This window comes from Excalfactoria chinensis, chromosome 1 (assembly GCF_039878825.1).
Source record: "Excalfactoria chinensis isolate bCotChi1 chromosome 1, bCotChi1.hap2, whole genome shotgun sequence".
Lineage (NCBI taxonomy): Eukaryota > Metazoa > Chordata > Aves > Galliformes > Phasianidae > Excalfactoria > Excalfactoria chinensis.
In genome coordinates this window covers 171,641,874-171,666,525 of record NC_092825.1, presented here as the reverse complement: position 1 = coordinate 171,666,525, position 24,652 = coordinate 171,641,874, and the positions used below count along the sequence as shown (strand labels likewise).

Sequence of the window (24,652 nt, the reverse complement as noted above, 5' to 3'; positions counted from 1 at the left end):
AAAAGTAACGTAAATATCCAGACAGGAGTTTTGTAGAGAGGTTAGTACTGCATGTTTCATGAGAATGAGGCCTTAAGAGCATTTTCGATTTTCTCAAGTTTTATGAGTTAAGGCTTTCATCATGTTCCTGTTGACATCCAGCATAGCCCTTGGACTGATATTTGAAAGCAACTTTGAGCAAGGCTTCTCTCATGGTTACAGCAGAATTCTTCTGAAATCTTGACTTCCAATTTTTCACCTAAATATTTATCGTTACTCTTTGGAATTTTTGTGGCTGCACTGTAATATGAGAAACTCAAGGTTTTTCCTTGCAGTCTCTTTTTTTTGCTGTCTGATTCTGTGGCTGAATGTAAAATTCTTTGTTTCGAGGCTGGTCTTGGCATCTTTCAGAACAGTCTGTTTGTCACATTCCTTTTAAAATGGCTTTCTTTTTTTTTTTTAAATACCTGACAATTCCTTTCCTCTCTGCTGCTGCCCTGCTGCTCACTTCAGTCTTTGCGTCATATAATGAATACTGACTGCAGGGAAGTGCTGAGTAAGACCTGATCTTATAGCTCCAGCAGCAGTCCAGTTAACAGATTTGTCTGGTCTTAAATACAACAGTGACCTTTTTCTTTTGTGGGTTCCTTTTCAGCTCAATCACTGAAAGAGTTTGCACGGCTCCTGATTGCTGTAGAAGAGGAAAGGAGAAGACTGGTGAGTTTGCTTGCAGAAATGTTTTGCACTAGGCCTCCTTTTATATAAAATAGGCCTTTTTCCATTTCTTTTGGAGTTTATATTCTTATTTTATTTTTTTAATCTGTGCATTTCATACGAATCATTTGAAATTGTGCAAAGGCAGAAACGTGCTAACTTAGACTTCAGCAGTTTTTGATGGGTTGTTCAGCCAAATACTGTGCACCTGTCCAAAACTGTTCTCTATTTATTTTTTTCAGAATAGGTTTTTAATGCTTCTGTACCTTTCCTTTTCCACATCCTGCCATATTAGTCACAAGGTGCAATAAACTAAACTGTAAACAAAGTATATTGGAATGGAAATCAAAATCAGTGCTTTGGTTTAATGAAATAATTCCTATAGTATTGACCAGAGGATGCACAATAGTGATCAAATGTGATGTGTTAAGAAGAGAAACCCAGTTTATCACCTCAGAGATTTGTGCACAATATATTATAGAAAGACCAATCAGATTTGTCCTTTGTTGAATTATTTGTATTCCCTTTGTTTCCATACTGATGAGGCTACAGTTTGCATTCATTTACATTTCTCCTCAGATGTAGCTTTGTTAAAGAAGTTTGCAGTGTATTCTCTTATAAGGATTTTTTAAGTAAGTTCCATGTAAATCACACAACTACATTTTTCTTCCACGGATGTCAATCACAAATAAAGAAGTTTTAAGGATTAACCTCACTAGGGGGATTTTTAAAGCTATTGTGAAAGATGAATCATCACAGATCTGTTCACTGATTGTGTCTGTCCTTGTTTCCCTTTCACTTATGAGTACTTAGGAAGGTGAAAGAAAAGATTTTCTGACTCAGATTCGGGGAAATTTATTAATCCAGGAAGAACCTTACATAAGTCTTTCCTGTTCCTTGGAGCATAGAAGGCAGAGAGTAGGATTCCCACTACTTCTTCCACTTGTATAAATATTCTAAAGTGGCAAAATGATAAATCCTCATATGGTAGATTTACATAGTTACTGTCATCTAAGCTTATAAAAGGGCAACATTTTTGCTTGATGAACCATTTTCTGTTGATTTTTAACTTATGGTGGGTATGTGGAACTGAGAGGGAGACTATGAAGGTGAAGTGTTCAGGACTGACCACCTTAAAACATGTTTACCAGGATACACATTAATGACTCAGTTAAGCAGCTTTTCAAATGAATAATTTTCTCATTTCAGTTAAAGATTATTTGAGCTAACTATTAGGAAAAGGAAACACAATGAAAAGGTGAAGGTTTTGTTTTCCAAACTGATTAATCTTTCCCAGTATATGCATATAATTTCCCTTGATTTTATTCTTTTCTTTATTCTTTTTCTTCCATCAAATGCGTCACTTTTTCACTTTTAGAAGTATCTGGTCTCTGTGTGTTTTACAATTTGATACCTCAGTGAAATGTTTTTACTTGTTTATCTTGTAAAAAGGCCATTAGAGGGGAAACAAAACCCTTAATGTTGTTAAGGAAAAAAGAAACAGTCAGATAGATACTTGTCATTTTATTTTGCTGTGAATTCAATGAGTATGCATGAATTGAATTGCTGAGCTATTGGATCCCATTGCACGGTCAGAGGCTCAGATGAGATTTCAGTACTATGGAAAACTATTTTGCAAGTTGCTACAAATTCAGTAGAATGCAGTCATCAAATCACTGTAAACCAAATGGGAAATAGTTCACAAATAGAGACTCTGTACTTGATGGGAGATCATTCACATCCTGCATTTTGAAGGGTTTAAAAGCAGTATCATTCTTTCTCTTCAGTCTGAATGCCATATGCTGAGATCTTCGTGAACATACAGATATGTCACTGATACTTGCATAGGAAAACTGAGAAAACAGGATTTTTTAAAAGTTGGGTCTTTCTGTTGCTGAAATTCACCTAATTATTCCTGCAATGAATCTTCCTATAATAGTTGGTCATGTTAGAGTTAAATGCAAACATGAGACCCCCAGGTGCAGGATAAAGCCATATTGTCTGGATCATTACATAGTTCTTGTGCTCAGTCTGTTCTTCATGGGTAAATTTCATAAGTGAAAAAGATAGTTTGCTCTTGATTTGTTTGTTTATTTATTTTCTAACTGTGTGCTCAACATATACTGTGATGGCATTTACATCATATTTTCCACTGCACTTAGTATAGCTGGGCTATATTATTTGCTGTTCTGCCCTTGATCACCAAGTTCTAAATACTCTGCAGAGATAGCTAAAGCGTTGCTGACATACTGGCAACCTGAAAAAAGGCCACCTTTGTCCAAGATGCTTAAGATATTTGTGATTCTCCAAATCTCTTCTTACTGCGGATTTCTGCATCACAGAATCAAGAGGAGCTCTGAGATCTGGTTTAGTGGTTTGCAGTAGCTACGGTAATGGGGGGACGGTTGGACTAGATGATCTTGTAGGTCCTTTCCAACCTTGTGATTCTATGATTCTCTGTTAGGATAGCATGCCATGCTAGATGTTGAACAGGTAGCTTGTAATAAGGGTTTTCTGCTTAAGAACTTCATGATTTAACTGTGAAATCTTCAAAACATTTCTTGACTATTTCTGAGGAAGTCTGAAGCAGTATTGTGTGCTCTTTGATTCCTCAGCTGGAATCCTTTTAAGCCAGCCAGCCTGCAGAGTAGTGATGATTTCAGAAAAGGTTGTCAGCTGACTGGTGAGCTTCAGCCAAGGAACGCGGGACTTTTAGCACTTGATTTCATTTGTGTTTGCATAAAAAGGGAATACTGGCAAAAGTGATGATAAATATGGAGTATAGCTTGTTCTTTTTGATGTTTTTTGGAAAAGAGTTGGAATGAAACAACTATTCAGAGTAATGACTGTTTATAGACGAACTTATTCATGCCATTTACAACTGCCTTCTAATCCTTGAAGTGTGTGACAGTAAAAGACAGTTTTCTATCAGCTAATGCTGAGTGTAGAGCAGTATGGATTGACAGATGTTAATTTTACTTACTAGCTAATGATTTTGTTTCCTTACTTTGAATTTGATGTGTTTGTGATCCTGGCAAGTGTGCATATAAGAGCATGAATTAGATTTGAATGTGGAAAGTGCAGATTGATATTAGTTTATTTTTTCATCCGAGTAGCTTTGGTAACTGCCTGTTAAATTCTGTAGAGTGAAAACTGTTTTTGTTTCAGTGAATGTAGAAAGTGCAGTTGTTGGAATGCTTGCCCACTGAACACAGTTCTTTCCAAAAGTCTAGAAAATAGTCTGAGAAACTCCTTTTCTTTCTTAAATGAATAACTGTAAAGAACTTGGTTTTGTTTTAATGGGAAGAAGCTATTGAAACAAAGTAATGTGGACAGTATTATTGGGAAAAAAACATTGAAGTATAAGATGAAATATTACTGTGTGATATATAAATAAATATTCTGTTTCCTAAAGCTTTGCAGCCATTATTATTGGCAGCAGTAATAAATTGGTGATTATTATGGGTAAATTTCTCACGTCCTCTGTTTTATTTGCTGATGCAGAAGAACTGCAGTCTTAGAAAAAGCAGTGAGAAACAGTGATTTTGCACCAAATATATCCTCTTAGAACATAAGTAGAAGAAACAGTAACTCATAAGACACCTTTTATAACACACAACATTGCTGTATGTCATTCAACATTGTTCATCTCCTGATGCTGTTGACGAATGCTGGGTTCTGACTTCTGGAATTTGCAAGCAGTGTACCAATGGAATAGTAAGTCAGAGCTATCCCTACTGCCTTTCCAGTGTCTTCAGGAGCAAGCCACCAGGGCATGTAAAATAATGGCGCCTATTTCCTAGTGATTACTGGAGAACAACAGACATTTGCAGGAATTTAACTTTGTGTCAATGTTTTAGTCTATATCAAGGGAACATACTTAAAATAATTTCCTTCTGCTCTTATGGAATTTGCAATGTTTTTGTTTAAATAAATGATATCCTTTTTAATTTAAGATATTCCGGCTTTATTTATGTTTCCTATTCATTTGATACTGTTAGTAAAATATATAACAAACAGAAATGTACCGGGAGTAATACAAAATAATAATTCCTATTTCTGTCATAGAATTAATTGTGTTTTGGCACTGTAGATGGAATGGCTCTTGTTACTGACTTCCTCTTTCTTGAGATCCCTTATTTGAAGTACTAAATGTATTATTTTGAGTATTATGTTATCTTTAGTGTAGCTCTGTGGTGGCTTCACCCTAATGGGCAGCTGAACTCCACCACAGCTGCTCTCACTCCCTTCCCAGCTGCTGTTTACTTCAAATTCTGCCAAAGAATCACAAAATTGATGAGGTTGGAAAAGGACCTCAAGAGATTGAGTCTAATCTCCCTGCTAAAGCAGGTTGCTAACGGTAGGTTGCACCAGTAGGCATCCTGATAGGTCTTGAATATCTGCATACAAGGAGACTCCACAACCTCTTCCAGTTCTCTACCATCCTTACCATAAAGTTCTGCTTTCTGATCTGAGTAATTTGCAAATACTGTAAGAAATATTAGAAAAACAAAAGGAAAAAAACCTTTTTCCTTAATTCTCACATTAATGAATTTATTCGTTTTTATTTTAAACTGAGGGGAGGTTTAGGTTAGATATTAGGATGAAGTTTTTCACACAGAGGGTGGTGACAGGCTGGAACAGGTTGCCCAAGGAGGCTGTGGATGCCCCATCCCTGGAGGCATTCAAGGTCAGGCTGGATGTGGCTCTGGGCAGCCTGGTCTGGTGAATGGCGACCCTGCACATAGCAGGGGGTTGAAACTGGATGATCACTGTGGTCCTTTCCAACCCAGGCCATTCTGTGATTCTATGATTCTACAATATTACTGGGGGCTTTTTTCTGTGTTCAGGGTAGAGTTGATACTGCTAAATCTTGCTGTCTTCACAGATGTCACCTTATTTCTATGCCTGGAAGTAGACAGGAGGGGTCCATGTGTAGAGAAGGATGCAAGTGCTGCATCAACAGGTTATGTCTTAATCCTTTTGTGTCATTGAGGCAAAGGACATTGTGGTCTAAAATATTAGTCTGAGGGAAATGTCTACTAGTCCGGCCTTTACTTGTGTCCTGAAATATGTGGAGAGAAATTGACACTTTTCAAATACACTGTAGCCAAAATTAGATGTTTAAAAAATAACTGAAAAAAAAATGCACTGACCTTGTATGTTTTTCTTTGTAAGTTTTTTATCTTCTAGATAATTTAGGTAAACCTTCAGCGTTTGTAGAACATGCTTCTTTCTTCTGTTTTAGTTTAGCAATTAACTTTTTGCTTATGTTTTTTCATCTGCCTCTTCTGAAGAAAAATATGTGTCCGTTGTTCAGGCCTCTTTGTCTTGGTTGTTGTTGTTGAGGAGCAAGGATGTGAACATCAGCAATTTGGGGTTTTCTGCTGTGTTTTCACCGTAGAACAGTTGAAGTAACTGCTACAGAAAAATCTCATGAATGGCGCTCAGAACCAGATTTCAGCCCCAAATCTGAGTCAGCTTCCTGCCTAAACTAATGTCAGTGTGAAAAAAAGGGAGGGAACTGGAGCAGCAGCTGGAATAATGCTCTTGTGTTCATATTATTTTATTATTTGTGGAGTATTTCTTGGACTGTTTAAGATGTCAAGTCTTCTATGTTGAGTTGGTTCAAGCACTGGTCTGACTGTAGTGAACTTAGTTGGAGAAGTGATGCAGCTGGAAAAATAATTCTTTTGACCTTGACTTTCTATCAACTACTTCCCCTCACATCAGCTGACTCAAGGAAAATGACTTTCTAGGCCACTGTTACCGTCAAGGAAATAGTAATATTTTAGATGTAGTTAATATAAAGAAAAAAACTGCTAGTATTTTAACTATTCAATTGTCTACAGGCAATGTAGTCTGTGATCACTGTAACTGGGAATGAAATCAGAGAGAGGCTTGTTTATTTCCTTCAGGCTTCCTGGGGGCAGGTTTGCAACATGATCTCTAGTTTGCTCATCAGGAAAAATTTGCTGTGCTGCTTTGCCTCTTGCTGTGTCTCAGGCTGTTGTGATTTAACTCGGCAGGTAGTGAAGCACCACACAGTCATTTGCTCATCCTCTCTCCCAGTGGACTGGAGAAGAAAATAAATTAAAAAGAAGTAGAAATAAGGAGTTGAGATAGAAATTTTTCATGAGGGCTGCTCCAAAAGCAATGCCTTCTTTTTTATTATGTTGGCCCACGGCATCAGAGGCAGATGTTGGTGGTTTGGCAGCACAGGTTGAACTTTCCCACCAATAGTCTGTTCCATTTTGTTGCTGTTTGACAGATAGCAGCAGAGAGTCTGACAAACAGCATCTGACATGGAAGTGCTTATGAAGCAAAGGTGTGTCATTGAATTCTGTGGAAAAAATGGCCCCCATTGACATTCACTGATGCGTGCTGAATGTTTCTGGAGACCAAACAGTGGATATATATAACCGAGACCAGTCAGTGGGTGGTGCGTTTCAGCAGTGGGAACAACAACAGGGGAGAAAAGCCACTTTCTGGATGGCTGTGTAGGCTCTTGTTCATGGCTGGTGAAAATGCACAGTTAATGGTGGTTACTGTTGAAAACCAGTGTTTTGTGCTGAATATCAAGTAGTATTATTTTGCTCTTTGTATCAGTTGCAGTTTCCATAAATAAATAAATAAATAAATAAGAGGCATTATTTTCAGAGTGCCCTATATAATAAGGCAGAGAAGGAAGATGAAAAAAAGAAAAATAGTAGTAGTTATAATAATATAATATATAAAAAGACAAATGATGCACATTGCAATTGCTCACTGCCTTCTGGCCATTACGCAGCCAGTCTGCACCATTTTTCAAGGCTTTTTGCACATGTATGATCTGGAATATTCCTTTGTCCAGTTTTAGGTCACCTGGTTCTGTCCCCTCCCAACTCCTTTTGCCCCTTCAGTCCCTGTAATGGAAGGACAACACAAGAAGTCGAGAACCTGAAATGTCCTTGGCTCTTTGCAGGACTGCTCAGCAGCAAATAAAACACCAGTGTACTATCAACATTGTTTTTCTCTTAAAGCCAAACATAGAGTCATACCAGACACTATGAAGGAAGAATCAACTCTGTCCCAGCTGAAAGCAGGGTAAAGAGCAGAAGGAATCATCTTTGCTATCTTTCTCAACACCACTTAAGTACAAAAATACACATGCTCAATGAATGTTTCTTAACATTTGTGCTCAATTAAGAACAGAAATGCAGTTCAGTGTAGTAAAAGTAAACAGCTTGCTTTATGTTATTACTAATGTAGTTTAGCAGTTAGCATCTATATGTACACATGGATGTCTGAATTTTCTTCAACATAAAAGACACATACTAGGCCAGACAGTTTGGAATTAAAATCCGGTGCTCTTTGTACCTAATTAACTGGCTCTCCCAGATGGTAGTGTCAGCTTCTGTGAGTTTCTCACATGTTAATGTTTAGGAATACATATGGAGCTGCTAATGTTATTTTTTTCAGTTGCAGAGTTGGTTTGGTGAATTCCTAATTTGTGTAAAGTATATTTCTGAATTTCTGTAATCATTTTCATTCTTTAGAATTGTTGACTCCAGTATTAATGCGGACATTTTAGTCTCTGCAGTGATTCATGTAGTTGTGAATTCAGCTTATATACGTCACTAACCAGTCAGTGTCTTCTTAGGTGACATTTGATGGAGTAAAGAAAAAGATTTTTGCACTTGAGTATTTCAAAGCAAACAGATCTTTGGTAAAGCAACCCAACCCACCAGCAATGAAGTGATGTAATCATAGAATCATAGAATCATAGAATTATCCAGGTTGGAAAAGACCTTGAAGATCATCAAGTCCAACCGCAGCCTAACCAGTACCCCATCTCTAAAAAAAAAAAACAAAACCACTCTGCTAAATCATATCCCTGAGTACCACATCCAAACGGCTCTTAAACACATCCAGGGATGGCGATTCAACCACCTCCCTGGGGAGCCTATTCCAGTACCTAACCACCCTTTCTGTAAAGAAGTTCTTCCTAATATCCAACCTGAACTTGCCCAGGCGCAACTTGAGGCCATTTCCCCTCGTCCTGTCACTTGTCACTAGTGAGAAGAGACCTGCCCCACTCTCACTGTAAGAACCTTTCAGGTACTGGAAGACGGCAATAAGGTCTCCCCTCAGCCTCCTCTTCCTCAGGCTAAACAGCCCCAGCTTCCTTAGCCTCTCCTCGTAGGGCTGATTCTCCAAGCCCTTCACGAGCCTCGTTGCCCTTCTCTGGACCTGCTCCAGTACCTCCATATCTTTCTTGTGCTGAGGTGCCCAAAACTGCACACAGTACTCGAGGTGAGGCCTCACCAATGCCGAGTACAGGGGCAGGATGACTTCCTTAGTCCTGCTCACCACACCATTCTTGATACAAGCCAGGATGCCGTTGGCCTTCTTGGCCACCGGGGCACACTGTCGGCTCATGTTCAGCCGTGCATCAATCAGTACCCCCAGGTCCATTTCCTCCACACAGTCCTCCAGCCACTCCGCCCATAATTAATGTGTGGCTGTGAAGAGAAATGGAATGGATTTGCTTGTAGCAGTGGGCATGTGCTATACGCGTAACTACTCTCTAATAATGCCAAACATGCTGTTATCTGACCATCTGCCTCTTTTTTTTTTTCTTTTTTAATGAACTCTGATTTTATCTCCACTTCTCTCGATAGTATGAGAAAAGGTACTTCATTCCTATGAACAGTTTATTTTTAGAAGTTTTCTTAATTTAATCTGCTCTCTGGAGTAACCTGAATCCCAGATTCAGAATCCATGAATCTGTGTCTTATTCACTGTCTTGATAGAGGTGATGTAAAAAGGAAATGGATACAAGTGCTTTATATACCTAAGGGTACATGCATTTAAAACCAAATCAACTAACAAACATCTTTCCAGAATAAAGCTAGTTGACAGAGTCTTTTGAAAGTCATGGCAGCTGAGTATTGTATTTTGGGGAGCTAGTGTAATCTGCATGAGCCCACAGCCATGGCCCGGCTAGAGATGTTTCATCTGAAGTATTCTCATTGAGATGTTAAGTTTTGCAGAACACTTAGATTGTTTTTTCTATTTTCAACTGTCTGTAGAAGCTCCAGTTATTGTTACTTTGAACAGCTCTTTCAGATGCCTGTCCCTGAGCTAGTGCTCTTACTTTGAATTAAGACTGAAAGTGATGAACAGTTTTGTTTACTTCCCCAGCAGCCGTGCCAGTTTATGCACCCACTCCAGAAGAATGTCCTGGCAGAGAGCAAAACAAAACAAAACATCTTACTGGTTGTTTTTCAGCCACATTGCCAGAAACTTTCAGCATCACAAGGGAGGGCAAAGGAGAAGTCAAAGAGAGCATAAATAAGCAATGCAACATCAGCAATCCTGCTTAAGTTAGCATGACAGCTAAAATCATTGCCAGTAGTCTGACACTTCGTGCAGTGTTCATTGCAGCCCTTCTAAAACACCTAGCTGTGGTCAAGGGAAGAAATTGTTTTTCTGGTGGTTAAAAGAGATCACAGCAGAACATGTGGAAGGTTTCCAGTGATGGGGCAACAGCTACAGCCTTATAGATTAAAATAGTGGTGAGTTATCTTTCTTTGAATACCTGACCTTCAGTAAAAGACTGCCTTTAAATACAGTGCATGCTGCACCTTTCTCTCACTCTAAGCTGGCTCTCACAGTGTGCTGGCAAGTTAAATGAGAGCTTTCTAAATTGACTTCTGCTATTAGTCACATTCCCATATGAGCAGAAATAAACAAAGAACGGAACTGTTTTTAGCCCTTTTGCTCTAAGTGTCTTGTCACAGTAAGTGCTATCCTATTTCCTGCACGTCCCATAATCCTGCATCCTGTTCCCAATTCACTTATTTTAAACTTTCACCACAGACAATTGGCAGAGCCTTCTAAATTATAACTGTTCATCATTTGAAGCTTAAATAGCTTCTGAGCAGCTTTGAGGCTTGAATAACCTTAGCTATCAATAAACCTTTATATGCATGCAGTTGTATTTCATTGAGTGAAATCAATTTAAAACTATCTATAAACTTATATATTTTTTTTTCTTATGGTCTGTTTATCGTTACAACTCATTTTAAGGAAAATCATGACCTTCTCCTGTGGTTGGAGGGAGCTGGCTTTAGCAGCTACACTGTACTTTCCTAATATGCTCTTGAAATTTCTGTTGGGTACAGAAGTGTGCTGTATGCGCACGTGCTTTTTGTTTCCTGAGAGAATACGTGCTTACAAGCTGGGAGTTAAGGGTTCCTGGGCATAGGACCATTACAAACACTGTGGCTGACTTTGGCTTAGTGCCTGGACATGTTCATTCATGAATCCTTGTTAAAACAAAATACAACTTCCAATTGCATTCGGATCTGAGAGTAATGAGTTTCCTCAGCCCCTTTTTATTTTTTTGCACAATGATTTTAGAGGTTCATTGGCGTTGATTAGGTCAGGAAGCAGGCACAGCACAAAGGCAAAGCATTCAACCACCAGGCCAACTATCTCAACATTCTATTTTACAGCAGCTGTGCTGGATAACACAAAGTGATTTGTAGGTCGTGAAGGCTAGGAGCTATTAACCCCACTTTTGCAGTTACTAGAATTGACCCATTTACCCGTGGTGAACCACAGCATCTGAGAAGGTGAAAATTCTTTTTCATATCAGAGGGCAGCACAGATTGCACAGACCATGCTTGCAGGACAGCACAATTCCATGTAGCTGCTGTATCAGTTCTCAGCCTCTTGGAGCAGCAGTCAAGTGTTAAATGATGCCTCATGAGCTGCTGCCTACTTACAGGGATAGGTACTTCCTTAGTCCCAGTGCCCACCACGTATCTACTGATGTGATGCTTTTTAATTTGATCTGGATATACAAAGTATCTGAATATTTTTGTTTTGTTTTGCCACCTGAGGGATGACACAAGCAGATTCTTTCATCTCTATTTGTGAAAAAGAAGTGTTATTCAAGGAGAGTGTTAGAGAGACAAGCAGTCAGTGGTGAGATATTCTGATGTCAAACATAAAGACTGTGTTGATGATACAGGAGACTTGGGTGGCTGAAGTCATCAGGATGGTTCGCTGCTTCCACTTTGAAGGCATCCCAGATTTTGGCTGGTTGGATTTCAGTAATTTTTATTTACTTATTTGTTTGTTTTGTCAGGGTCAGTTGAATTTTATTCTGCATTGCTGAGCATGAGAGACAAGATGCATGAGACCTTTTCTTTGTCTAAACCTTTTTCCCTCACTGTATTTGGGGAATGTTCTTGTAATAAACACAGATTTCTCATAAAGCACTTTGAATATTCAAAGTATCTCTAAAGACAGAAGCCACTTTGAATATCTGAGCTCTGGAATATCTGCAGATTGTCAGGTATTTACAAAGCATATATTCAGATTCACTCATTTTATATTTTGAGCAATACTGGTGATAACTTTCTATAAGATCACGGTGAGGCTTCCAGTAAGGGGGACCTGCTACTCAGAAATTAATATCATGGCCTTACAAGGAGAGGTTTTTTTCCAAGGTACCTATTTTCAAAAAGACAATCCAGGAATAATATTTATTATGATAATGGCCTGTCATCCTGACTGATGAAAGTTGTAGAACAGATTATCTTGAGTGAGATCACATGGCATGTGTAGAACAGGGCCAACTAGCACAGATTCACAAAAGGCAGGTCCTGATCCAACCTGATCTCCTTCTACAGGACTAGATAGGACTAGAAGGAATGCCCTCAAGTTACACCAGGGGAGATTCAGGTTGGACGTTAGGAAATACTTCTGTGAGAGAGTGGTCAGGTGCTGAAACAAGCCACCCAGGGAGGTGGTGGAGTCACCGTTCCTGGAGGTATTCAGGAATTGTTTAGATGTACCAATGGACATGGTTTAGTGGGGAAATATTGGTGGTAAGTGGACGCTTAGATTAGATGATCTTGGGTCTTCCATATTATTCTATGTTTGTAACTAACACAAAAAAGAGCAAAGCCTCCACATCTTTTTCTTTCCTAAAATAATTGAGAATTACTGTTATTGTGGTCTTCAACACATAACAAAAACTAAGCTTGCAACACAGTTGAAGAAAAACGAAGTATTGTATAACAACCTAAAAATAACAGAACCTATTATGGGATCATCAGTTCCAGGAATGTGGTTTCTTTTCAATGTAGTATCTAAATATATTACAATAACACAATTGGACTACCTGCTGCAGTTTACAAGGTCTACTTTCCAAATTGTCTTTAAAACTTCTTAGGTTAGCACTTAGAAGTCTAATACTGTTTTCCCTACTGAGCATTAATGAAGCCACAGCAAGAGTGATGAGTCCATTTCTGAGCCCTGCAGGTAAGTAACAGGGAGACTTTGACATACTGGAATGAGTCCTGCACAAGGCCAAGGGATGAGGGAACTGAAGCATTTCTCCTGTGAGGAGAGGCTGAGAGAGCTGGGACTACTCACCCTGGAGAAGAGGAGGCTTTCATCGGTGTTCATAAATACCTAAACTGAGGATGTAAAGGGGACGGAGCCAGGCTCTTTTAAGTGGTGCCCAGTGTTGGGACAAGAGGCAGTAGGCACAAACTGAAATGCAGAGGTTCCTTCTGAGCACAAAGAAGCATTTCTGTGAAGTGCAGGTAACACAGCATGGGCACAGGCTGCCCAGAGGGTCTGCAGAGACCTTGGAGATCCTCATAGGTATTTAAAAGCTAAAACCAGCTTTCTAACATTGACTCACGTTCACTGCAAACTGATAAAGGTTTATATATATACGTGTGTATATATATATATATATATATGTACACACAATTCTAAATTAGACATGATTTCTGTAAAGACTGACCACTTGAATTGTTCAGAACACTGGGGATAACTGAGCATGTTTAAATAATGTGTGCATAATTTGCCTTCTTCTGTTTGTGTATTTATTGTCATACGTAAGGATTTTCAGCAACTCATTGAATTTAGAAGTAATGAGCTGAAGATCTGATACAGCAGTTCTCAGATAATCTCTTTTGCATTGTTCTGCATTAATTCCTGAAAAGAGGGAATATAGATGAGTAGAACTGTTGTTTCTTTGTGTGGAATATATGTGCACTGCTTACATCATCTGGCTCAGAAGAGGCAATCATCTGACAGGAAGAAATTGAGAGAGAATTTACGCTGAATGTCAGGAAAACTTCCTCAGGATGAACTATATTGTGAAATGCTCTGCCAAGGAAAACAGAAGTGTCTAAAGCACAAAATGAGCCTGAGCCCAGTGTGAAATGTAGCACAGAAGAGTAAGTACGTTCTATTGTTGACTTATTCAGTGACTGTAGACCCTTCTTAGCCTGAGCCACAGTTAATCAGATTGTCATGAAATACTGTTTAGTAAATTATTTTGAAGATGTCTGTAATGATAATGAGCTGAGAATACCAGACACTTTTCACAAAGACTTCTAGTCTCTGTTTTTTTTTAATGGAGTGGGATTATCAGGAAGAGGAGAGTCAGAAGTTGGTTATTCTCTAATGAATATCTGCTTTTCCTGCTGTGTTTAGGAGTTATTAGCCATGACCTTTTAGCAAGACCAATTTGTGTGAGGCTATAAGAAGATAGCCTAAATTTTGTATAGAGTTCTGTAGCTGGCCAATTTTCCTGTTTCTTTATAGAAAGCAAGGAAAATATTAAGTCAAATATACTTGTTTCTGACAATTTGGAAAATTTAAAATAAAAACTTAGCTCTAATAATCATATCTCTGCCAACATCTCTTGGCTTCCTTCTTGGGACATCTATTTAGTTATTTCTATCTCTGACTGCCTCTATTAAATGTTCATCTAGGTTTTTTTGTGGTGTTTTTTGTTCAGTTGTTTCTTTCGGTTAATAATTGAGGTTGTTCCTGTTTTGGTCTGGTAAAAATTTGCTGATGACATTCAGGTACTCAAACTCCTGATCTCTTTTAGAAGACTGTTGCTGAAGCGCAGCCTCCTTGTCCCATCTGCCTTAATTTCTTCATGTTCTCTCTCCAAAGAAGGCACTCACTTTCTGTTTATTGAGGAAAGCATATGAAAAGTCAGCTTCAGGATTTCTGACAAATGGCACTTTTTAAAATAAATGCTGTGCTGAGCCTGACAGCTCAGCGTCCCTTAAGGGATAATGTGCAGTAATTAAAAAACATTGTTTTTACTGTTCATAGTAAAGTCAGAAAGTTCTTGCTTTGGATAGTGAAGTGTTTATTTGTTCTTTTATTGATTTCCAGTTTTCCCTTCACATAGCAATGGACCTCACAAGGAGTCTGGCTAGTGTGCATTTGCTGAACACTGGAGAAGCTTTGTTGACATCTGCATAAAATCAGGCTTGGCCACAGCAGTTACAGATTAGGACTAGGAAAAACAGAGAGACAAAATAATAACCATGCAGAATTTATTTGGGGTGAAATATACCTACCTGTTACAGCCAGCTTAAAAGCACCTGGGAAGGTTTGAAGTGGGAACCTTGTAATGGAAATCTTGCTGCTTATTTACAAAGATTTGTCTTAATCATCTGATACATGAGACCATTAATTATTTGAATTTAAATTAAGTAATAATAATAATAATAATAATAATAATACAAAGGAAAGAAAACCACCACAGCTCCTCCACTAAGACAGACATTCCTACATTTCTTAAAGTAGAAATTTATCCTTTGATACAAGTAGCTTTGTGGGTTTTTTGTTTCGGTTTTGGTTTTTATTCATGTGGAAAAAATACTTTTCTTGAGATTCATTTAAGAGGTGAAAGTTATTTTTAACACAGTAAAACAGCTGCACTGATCAGTGTTCTCAGTAGACTAGTTTACTATTAAAAATATTATGAAGTTTAGGTATATTTGAATTACAAGTCTATTTTTCTTATTTAGTTTGGTGCTCCAGTTATGCTGTTTCATCTGTTCATGTAGTCATTTCCCCCACTGCAACATGCAATGTAAACACTCCACCTGAGGATTTTCTGTTTGTTTTGAATTCCATAAAGGGAAGAAAAAAACAGAATATTTTTTGTTTCCTCTAGTTTTCTGAAATGACATTCTCAAGTTTTCTTTTGCTTTCTTCGTGTTTTGAACTCTCAGCCTAGTCAAGAGATGTGGACTGTTTGTATTAGAGGTAGTGATAAAAAGATAAATACCCAAACTTGTAAGTACACAGTGGAGCTATTTTTCCTTTATTGTGGTTGTGCTTGTGATTACTTTATCTTTTACAAATTTCACTGGGACACGCCATAGAGTAAGCCATAAAAAGAAATGGCATCTCTCACCAGATGCTTAGCCATCTACCCTGACCGAATCCTTTGCTGATTTATTTCTGTCTGCTAAATATTTTCAGGAGGATGAAAGCAAGCTGAGCTTATGTTTATTTGTTTGTTTTTCTTTGACACCCGGCAGCATTCAGTTTGTTGAGGGACAGAAATTTATAGTTCTGTTTGAAAGCAAAAAGCCAATAGGAGAAAATGCTTCAGACGCCTTGGTAATTTTGCACAGATAAAAGCATTCTTCAACAACTTATAAACTGATCTCACTTATGTAGAAGGTTAGAAGTAATTGTGCGGATGGAAATAAGAAGCAAGATGAAGAGAGAGCGCAGAGCAGAAGCTCCCTTTGCAGGGAGGTGGGCAAAGCTTCTTGCATTAGTGAGGGCAGTGAGAAACACACTGAGCTCTTCCTTACTGAAGGAAAAAGAGGAATATAGGACACACAAAACAGCAATTCTTTAAATATGTCTTTGTGCAATGAAGAAGTAGGTGGCGTGCACATTCTTGGTGAATTGAAAGGTTTTTTAGGAAGAAAATCAATAGAACATCCTGAAAAGTATAGAATGAAATCAAATACAGAGCCTCAAATGTATGCAGCAAACATGACCCAGTACATTCTCTGCTAGCAGGCTCTTACAATCAGTTACATGGCAGAAGTTAGTTATTGTTTTTCCTCTTATTTTTAACTTGTTGGCCAGTAGTTTCTGTAACTTAAAGTTAATAAAGGGCATTGTGGTGATAATGGCCAGTGTTGTATTATGGTGAGTTGATCTCTACAAAACATGGCATCAAAGAAGTTGTGAAGAAGCAATTCATGTCTTTTCACTTGTATTTGATCAAGCTGAAGTTGAGGCTCTCCAGTGCTTTGTAAGGCTTTCGTTGGCAGTAGGTACAATAAAAATTTTCTTAGTCATGTTCATGTGAAGTTTTCCAGTGAATCAGTGTATGCTAGAAACTGGCCTTGTAGTGGTTAACCTTTCCATTGGCCAAGAACTCTTTTCAAGAAGACTCTTTTTTTCTGTCAATTGTATGTAACAATGCCAGAGTCCCTTCCAGTTAAGCCGAGGCAGGTCTGATCATCTCACCCTTCATATTCCTGATACTAACCCTTTGAGCTGAGCTGAAGGAGTGATCACTGTCCCTCTGTATGCACTCCCCAGATAAGTTTGGTATTTTCATAATGAGATAATGTCCTGGGTTCAGTCTTATTTGGAATCTTTGCCTTTAGGACACAATAATAGTTCTGTAAGTGACAGGAAAAGAAATCTGCGCTGTTAGGAACTTTCCGTCTGTTAAGATCATTGCCTGTTGTAGACAGGTTTTTAGCTTATCCTGGTTAAGACTGAATTCCTTGAATCATTCTATTAGGAGGGAGTGTTGATCTGCCTGAGGGTAGTTTGGCACTACAGAGGGACCTGGATAGACTGGATGGATAGACCAAGGAAAACTGTATGAGTTTCAGTAGGGCCAAGTGTCACATCCTGCATTTTGGTCACAACAACCCCAGGCAACACTACAGGCTTGGGGAGGAGTGTCTGGAAAGCTGCCTGATGGAAAGGGACCGTGGTGTACTGATGGGCAGGTGGCTGAATATGAGTCAGAAGTGTGCCCAGGTGGCCAAGAAGACCAATGGCATCCTGGCTTCTATCAGGAATTGTGTGGTGAGCAGGACTAGGGAAGTCATCCTGCTGCTGTACTCGGCATTGGTGAGGCATCAGGTCGAGTACTGCGTTCAGTTTTGGGCACCTCAGTACAGAGAAGACACTGAGGTGCTGGAGCAGGTCCAAAGAAAGGCAGTGAGGCTTGTGAAGAGCTTAGGGAATATGCCCTACGAGGAGAGACTGAAGGAACTGGGTCTGGGGAAAAGGAGGCTGAAGGGAGACCTTATTGCTCTCTTCCAGTATCTGAAGGGTGCTTACAGTGAGAGAAGGGTTGGTCTCTTCTCATTGGTGACAGGTGACAGGACAAGGGTAAATGGCCTCAAGTTGCACCAGGGTAAGTTTAGGTTGGATATAAGGAAAAACGTCTTTACAGAAAGGGTTGTTAAGCACTGGAATAGGCTGCCCAGGGAGGTTACTGAGTCACTATCCCTGCATGTGGTTGTTAGGGTAATATGGTTGCGGTTGGACTCGATGATTTTCAAGGTCTTTTCCAACCTGAGCAATGAACATTTTTTAAAATGGGCTGCAGTGCCCAATTGTGCACATACAGCAGTGGCCCGAGAACCTGAACTAAACAGAGCTTAATAAAGGTAGTATTAAGGGAACTAAGTGTACAGTTCTGTTGATCCATAACTTCCTTTAGAAAGATAGGATATGCTTATTTTCCAGATTCAGTGTCAGTAGTCAAATGATGTTACAAAGGTAGTAGTCCTCAAAATTTCAGCAGGGAGATTTCTGAGCAACCCTGAATTACTCCTAGACGTTTTCCTGGCCATAACCACTAGTCTCAGGACACAACAATGCCTTAACAATACAATTTGACAAAAAAACTAACAGGGAGCAGATAAAAACAGCATTGAAGCATCAATGCTTACTGCAGAATTCCTTCCCAGGTCACCTCCTTTCTGAGCTGAACATGTCTGGATAACAACTGTAGGTGTGCAGTGGTAAAGGAAGCTGATATTTTAAGCTTTCATATCAGTGCCTGGAGCTGCATCTTTGTTGCTGTTCTCAAATCAGGAGCACAGTGGACCCAGGGATGGTCAGACTCTGGGGCAGGCTTGCTTGCCCTGCTGACAATAAGCAAAGTGCCAATAGCTGCGCACCCTTTGGCAATGTGAAGTCCAAGTAGCACTTCCATCATCCAAGGTTTTATTGCTAATGAGGGCCCTTTATTCAAGTCTGTTTCTTGGCAAGGCATGCTACAAGAGGGATGAAGTCTGTTAAAAGTTACTGTGGAAGAGTAGTAACAGCCTGATTAACATCATGCCACTATTTACATCCTTATTTGATATCTGTGATACGTGGGATAGTATTTGCCATTTGAATAGAGACTCGACACATGAGAAGAGCTTTGTATTTTACTGTTTTTATTCAGGTTACAAAGCGAGAAGCAGAGAAATACAAGAAAAGAGAATGTAGGGAACAAGCTGAATTTTGAAATGAATGAGTTTCATATTGCATTCACTTCTGCATTTTTTCCCTCAATCATTTCAGCTATGTTATGAAGTGTAACTTCTCTGAATGTATTTAGGCTCCTTTTGTACACAGATGTTTCTTCTGAAGATTGCTTCAGCAAGCACAGGATTCCTTTGCCAGTGTGTGCCTGTGAGAGAGGAGTTATGAGCTCACTCTGAAAACACTTTAAGGTCTAAGATCTGATTTCCTTCAGTTTAGCACATGTAACTGTTATGGGTTCATTCATCATCATAAAACTCATTGTGTCCTTTAATAATTCAGCTCAATTTTTCATCTTATTACCAAACTCCAGTACACAGTTTCTTAAGAGCATTATATATTGCTATGCAATCTCAGTTTTAATTTATAGACCTCTTATCAAATGCTGTTTTCCATCAGGCAGCCTTTTGTTTTCTGTACCACTGATCTGTAAGCAGAAGGTGTTCACGTTTTACTTGATCCTAAGAAAGATTTTTCATCTATCCATTTCCCTGTCTGCCTTGTAAAATTTAGTTTGTTGTATTTCTTAAGGGTTATTCTCATTCACATTTAAATTAGCTGTAGTTGGTAATGGCTGAAAGCATACATTTTGTTATGTAATCTTATTTTAAAATATATTCTAAATGTGAATTTGTGGTATACATAAGTTTTAAAAGAGCAAATATATTACAGACTCGGTAGTACATTGTTAAAGATATTTTAAACATTAGCACCATGTGCTTTTCATGTCGTACTTTGAGTTCGTAAGGTACTATTGGAACTGTTGGTAGCAAGCAGATATGATTTTACCTTCATTGGCTCAAAGTTTGAGCTGTTTAACCTGTCTCTTCACTTTAAGTGTCAGAAAAGAAAATTAGATCCGGTGTTCTTCTGAAAGTGATACTTTCAGAATTTTTTATGTGTATAATTGTATTTTACAGATATATGTGTAATGAATATGACTGCTTTCAGTCCTTCATTTTCTTCAGGCATTGTTTTGTGCATCTTGAAGACGTAAAACAGAATTAATGTAAGCATTTGTAGGAATTTCATTTCAGCAATTTAGAACGCTTGTGGAAGGCACGGATGGAATGCCCCTCCGAGAACAAGTCTACATTCTGCATGCAGATGGCATTACATGATGTAAATAATTTTTAGGATTGCCAGTAAAATATACAAGACATCTCATTGCCGCTGCATGTTATCAGAAGCAGCATTCTTGCTGGGTACATGGCAGGTTTGTAGCCTATGACTTACTGCTTGTTGGGGTGATGGATATTGTGCATCTGCTGCTCAGCCCCAACTCAGCAGGACAGCCTGAGCCTCAGCTATCAACCTGTCCTCAGCTGCTGGCACAGTTTGTCAAAGACTGATGCCTCTAGTTGAAACTGATTACAAAAAATTCTATTTCTGGCCCACATAAAAACAGTAGCAATTGAGTGGGTTCTTCTTGGTGGTGTTTAAAAGTTGTGCTTGAAGTGTTAGTGATGTGTCAATAGTAGAGAGTGGTGTGTTTATGACCAAAACAGATTGGTATGCAGACATTAAAACTTAATTACTGTAAAATAACAACGATTCTGGGACTTTAAGTATCATGATATTTTCTCTTCAAATATTTATAAGGTAACAAAGATGTTTAAGCATACTACAAATTCGCAAATGTGGAATTTGAAGCAGATGGAACGATTATGTAGCTTTTCCCTCCAGAGGCATCATGGGCAATGAATGCATAGAGTGAACAAGATAGTTAAAAGGAAGTAGCATTAGGAAGAAGTATTAAATGAACAGTAAGCATTCTTTATTTTAGATAAGCCAAAGCACCATTTTTTCCATCTTAAAAGAAATCATTTAATACATGGAAATTTTGCAGCCAGCTTTGGGCTCTTTTGCCTACAGTGATAAATTTAGAGAGGACTGTCAAGATGTATGTGAAGTTTCTTGGCATAACTTTATGGTGCAGTTATTCCCATCTAAGAATGTGGCTTTTCCCGTGTGTCCTGTTTAAAATCATAGTCTTGTCATTAAATATTGTTTGTTGTGGCTGCTGTTCATGAAGAGATGAGCAACTCATTAAGAAAAGTAATCATAATGTGCTTGAAGTCATCGACCGCTCTCCATATTGTGCTGCTAAATATTTTTTTTCTGTTAGGAACTTGTCCCTGTGCCTGTGTAAAATCTTGCTATTAGATACAACACTGTTGTTTCAGTAAGGTAGTTAAGTGAATGAGATCAGGTGGTAGGAGGTTCTCTTTTCTGAAGACCTGGATTCTTTGTTTCCCTGGGTCAGTCTGGTCCAGGTCAGATGTGCAGCAATTGCTCCAAAGCCAGCTGGGGGCACTTCATACCCTTCAGTAACAGAGATCCTGGGCAGCAGGAGCAGTGTGCTGCAGCAGGACCCTGAGGTGCAAGGCAGAATGCTCACTTCTGAGACTGAGTCATCTTAAGAGAAATGATCTGCAGTGACAACCTCAGGCTTTAACGTGCAACATGGATAAATCGGGCAGGATATTTTGAATGTACCTGTTGCAGCACTCCACACATACATCAAATGGTGCTCACTGTAATAACTACACTGGAAATTAAGTGAATCAAATTAAAATGAAATGGATAAAAACATGACTTCCTTTTGTGCTTAAGAATAAGCTGTATTCTATATTATCTAGTGTATTTTAATAAAATTTAAATCACATGGGACACATTTAGCTCCTCTTCAGAGAATTCTGTTAGAAATGGTTTGGCTATTTTTTTAAATTCTTCAAGGAAGTCATTTGTTACCTTGTTTCATTAATTGTAGTTCTTTGGTAATTTATTCTTGATCATTTGGGGGGTGATGACTACATCTGTTGCTCAGCCATTGACTTACACATACACTTCTAGTCAGAATTGCCTACATGGAAGTAGAGGTGCAAACTGCTGGGTTTGGTCACAGAGAATCCAGTGATGTTATGACTTCCTGTATTTAAGTTGTCTGAAGAGGAACTGTTTGCTTCTTTCTCCATTGACTGGAAAAGGAAAGTTGTACGCCTGTAACAAGTGCAGACGCTACATGTCTGATGCAGAGTGCATTGCATGGGAAATCCTTGAGACTGCTGGATACTGGGGTTGCATTATGGAGATGGAGGTGTCCTCTGTCAGGTCTTTGTGCTGGCAGTGTATGGACTGCCATTTTAGAGGTCACCTCCCAGACTTTGTGTGGAAGCTGTTACAGGAACATACGAAGACTTTTCATTCTCTTGTCTCTTAATGCCAGCCCTTAGAGTTCATATTTCTTTGTTACGATTTGGCTCCAAGAAGGTGAACTGGTGTTAGTACAGAAAATTCTCAGGTGTGGGTCTTCAAATTGTAGAAGACAAACCTTTACTACTGGGAGGAGGAAAGAAAATTCTATTCCACAGTTATTGCGCATGAGGAAGATACTGGTTCCTTCTTTCATAACGAAAGAATGAGCTTCCTGCTCCTTCTGGGCACTGATGTTTTTCAGTAGCTGAAGGACTGTAGATGTTACAGTTTGCTATGGGGATGGAGATGCCACAAGAAAAAAGGGAAGGCGCTTGAAAGTGATTGTGCTTTGATGGGTACTCACTCCATCTACTGACATAATGGAAATACTGTAAGCAATTCTTTTGTATTACATGCTGTACTCATAAAGAAAAATCTGGGACGATGGAGTATTTCTGAAAAGATGTGTACTCAACCATTTCTGCCAGCGAGCTCACAGAACGTGTACATTGCAAACAGCAACATTTTCTTCCCTGCCTGATATTTGAGAGAAACAAAGGAAACTTGCAGATGGGAGCAGGATCACTGGAGGATTTTTATATTCTCTCCAGTCTATGGAATAAGATCTCATCTGGTTAAGGATCACGGATTCAGTCACAGGACTCTCTGAAGGGTTGAATTGTTTTACACTGCGTTTAGCAATCTTCTTAGCATGAGTGGGATGAGTTTATTCTTTTTTTATCTCTTTCCCATCCAAGTGTGGTTCCACTTCCAATACTTTCAAGTATTCCTTCAGTTGCCTTCCCTCACTGAGGTCCTTGGCTTTTCTTTGTTCCATTCATGCAGAAAATGGTGCTTCTCTCACTCAGGAGAATAATGAAGTGTTTCCCTTCCTTCTTAGCCTAGGAATCTCACTTCCTTCTGTTAGTAGTGCTGACCTGATATTCTCCACCTGATGTGCCCTGTAGCTTACTTGGGCTGTAGACTGGCAAGGGAAGGAGCGGAGTTAAGATCACTGCCACCTTGATGGACTGTTAATTTTGTGAAATCTTATTCTATATGGAAACAGAGAAAAACTATGAAATATTCAGGTTTTTAAAGAGCAATGTTATTACCTTGATTTCTGTGAAAGATGCATTGTCTTGCAGCGTGCATAGTAAGATAAATTTCTGTAACAGCTTACTTGACCAGAACGGATTAACAGAACTCAATGTCTGAATTAAAAAATAGCCTTTAAATCTTTACTTCCTCTTCTTTTTCTATTACTGCAACACATGTTTTATACTTTTGCTATTCTGTGGTAAGCGAGGACAGTCACATGTCTGGGAGGGCAGTAGGGCACACTGAATGCTTGGCTAATTGTTATGGGGTTTGACTTTACTGAGGAAACAAACTGTACAGTTGGAAGTCTCCTGCTTGGCTGGAGTCTGCAGCATCCTGAAGGAAGACAGAGGGAAAAAGTGAGACACTGGGCTGCAGGCCCAGTGTCTGGGGGGGCAGTAACTTGCCTCCAGTGGGGCAGTCCTGCACAGGTGGGGGGATAAGGCACATCTGAATACTGAGACAGAGAGCTCTGGTGGTGTCAGGATCATTCCTGGGGTCTCCACTGAAAGTTTTTGCATTCCAGAGATGTTTGAGCTTTGCAGGAGAATCTACTTCTGCTCGAACTGTGAGGTTGTAAGAATTCCATCAGAAGTATCCTAAATTGATCCTAAAAATCAGTATTTCTGCAATAACAAATATTTCTGAAAATGAAAAAAAAAGAAACCAACCTAAGAATGTGTTGGCAAATACTTTGAAGGAAACTTTCAAATATAGGTTATGTATCTAAAATTTGATATTTTGTGTGAAGCTTTTGTTCACCAAAACCCCTACAAAGTAATTACAAACTCAAGATAGGTAAAAATAGCAATAATGATTGTAATGTTCTGCTTAAGTTATTCTGCTTATATACAATATTCAAGGTATATATGCATCTTATATCAGCATGTGATTTTAGAATGAAAATGTCAAGGTTTGAAAAATTGTGGATAGAATATGAGTCAGGGATATTCACAAAGACTAACTACTCAGAGGTGGCTGCTGCTTCTTGTGCTAGCATTACAATTAGAGAAGATCCTTGAGATGATGTTCCATTCTTAACACAAAATCATAGCATGAGTTAGGTAGAAAAGAACCTTAAAGCCCATCCAGACCCAACCCCCTGCTCTGGCCTCGTTGCCCCCATCAGCTCAGGCTGCCCAGGGCCCATCCAACCTGGCCTTGAGCACCTCCAGGGATGGGGCACCTACACACCTCAGGGCAGCTGTGCCAGTGCCTAACATCTGAAGTTCAGTTCCTGTTTCACATTGTTCTTTGGAGGACTGTTTTGTCCTCTAATATTTGAAGAGGACACTGTAAGAGT

General features: G+C 39.0%; 1 protein-coding gene across 1 annotated transcript in view; it reads left to right on the top strand.

The window, feature by feature from the left end:
• Positions 1–24,652, top strand: part of ARHGAP42 (Rho GTPase activating protein 42) — a 149,783-nt gene that overhangs the window by 49,475 nt on the left and 75,656 nt on the right. The window contains exon 3 of the mRNA XM_072326745.1: positions 635–696. Within this exon, the coding sequence (XP_072182846.1) occupies positions 635–696 (62 nt within the window). The remainder of the gene's footprint in view (positions 1–634; positions 697–24,652) is intronic.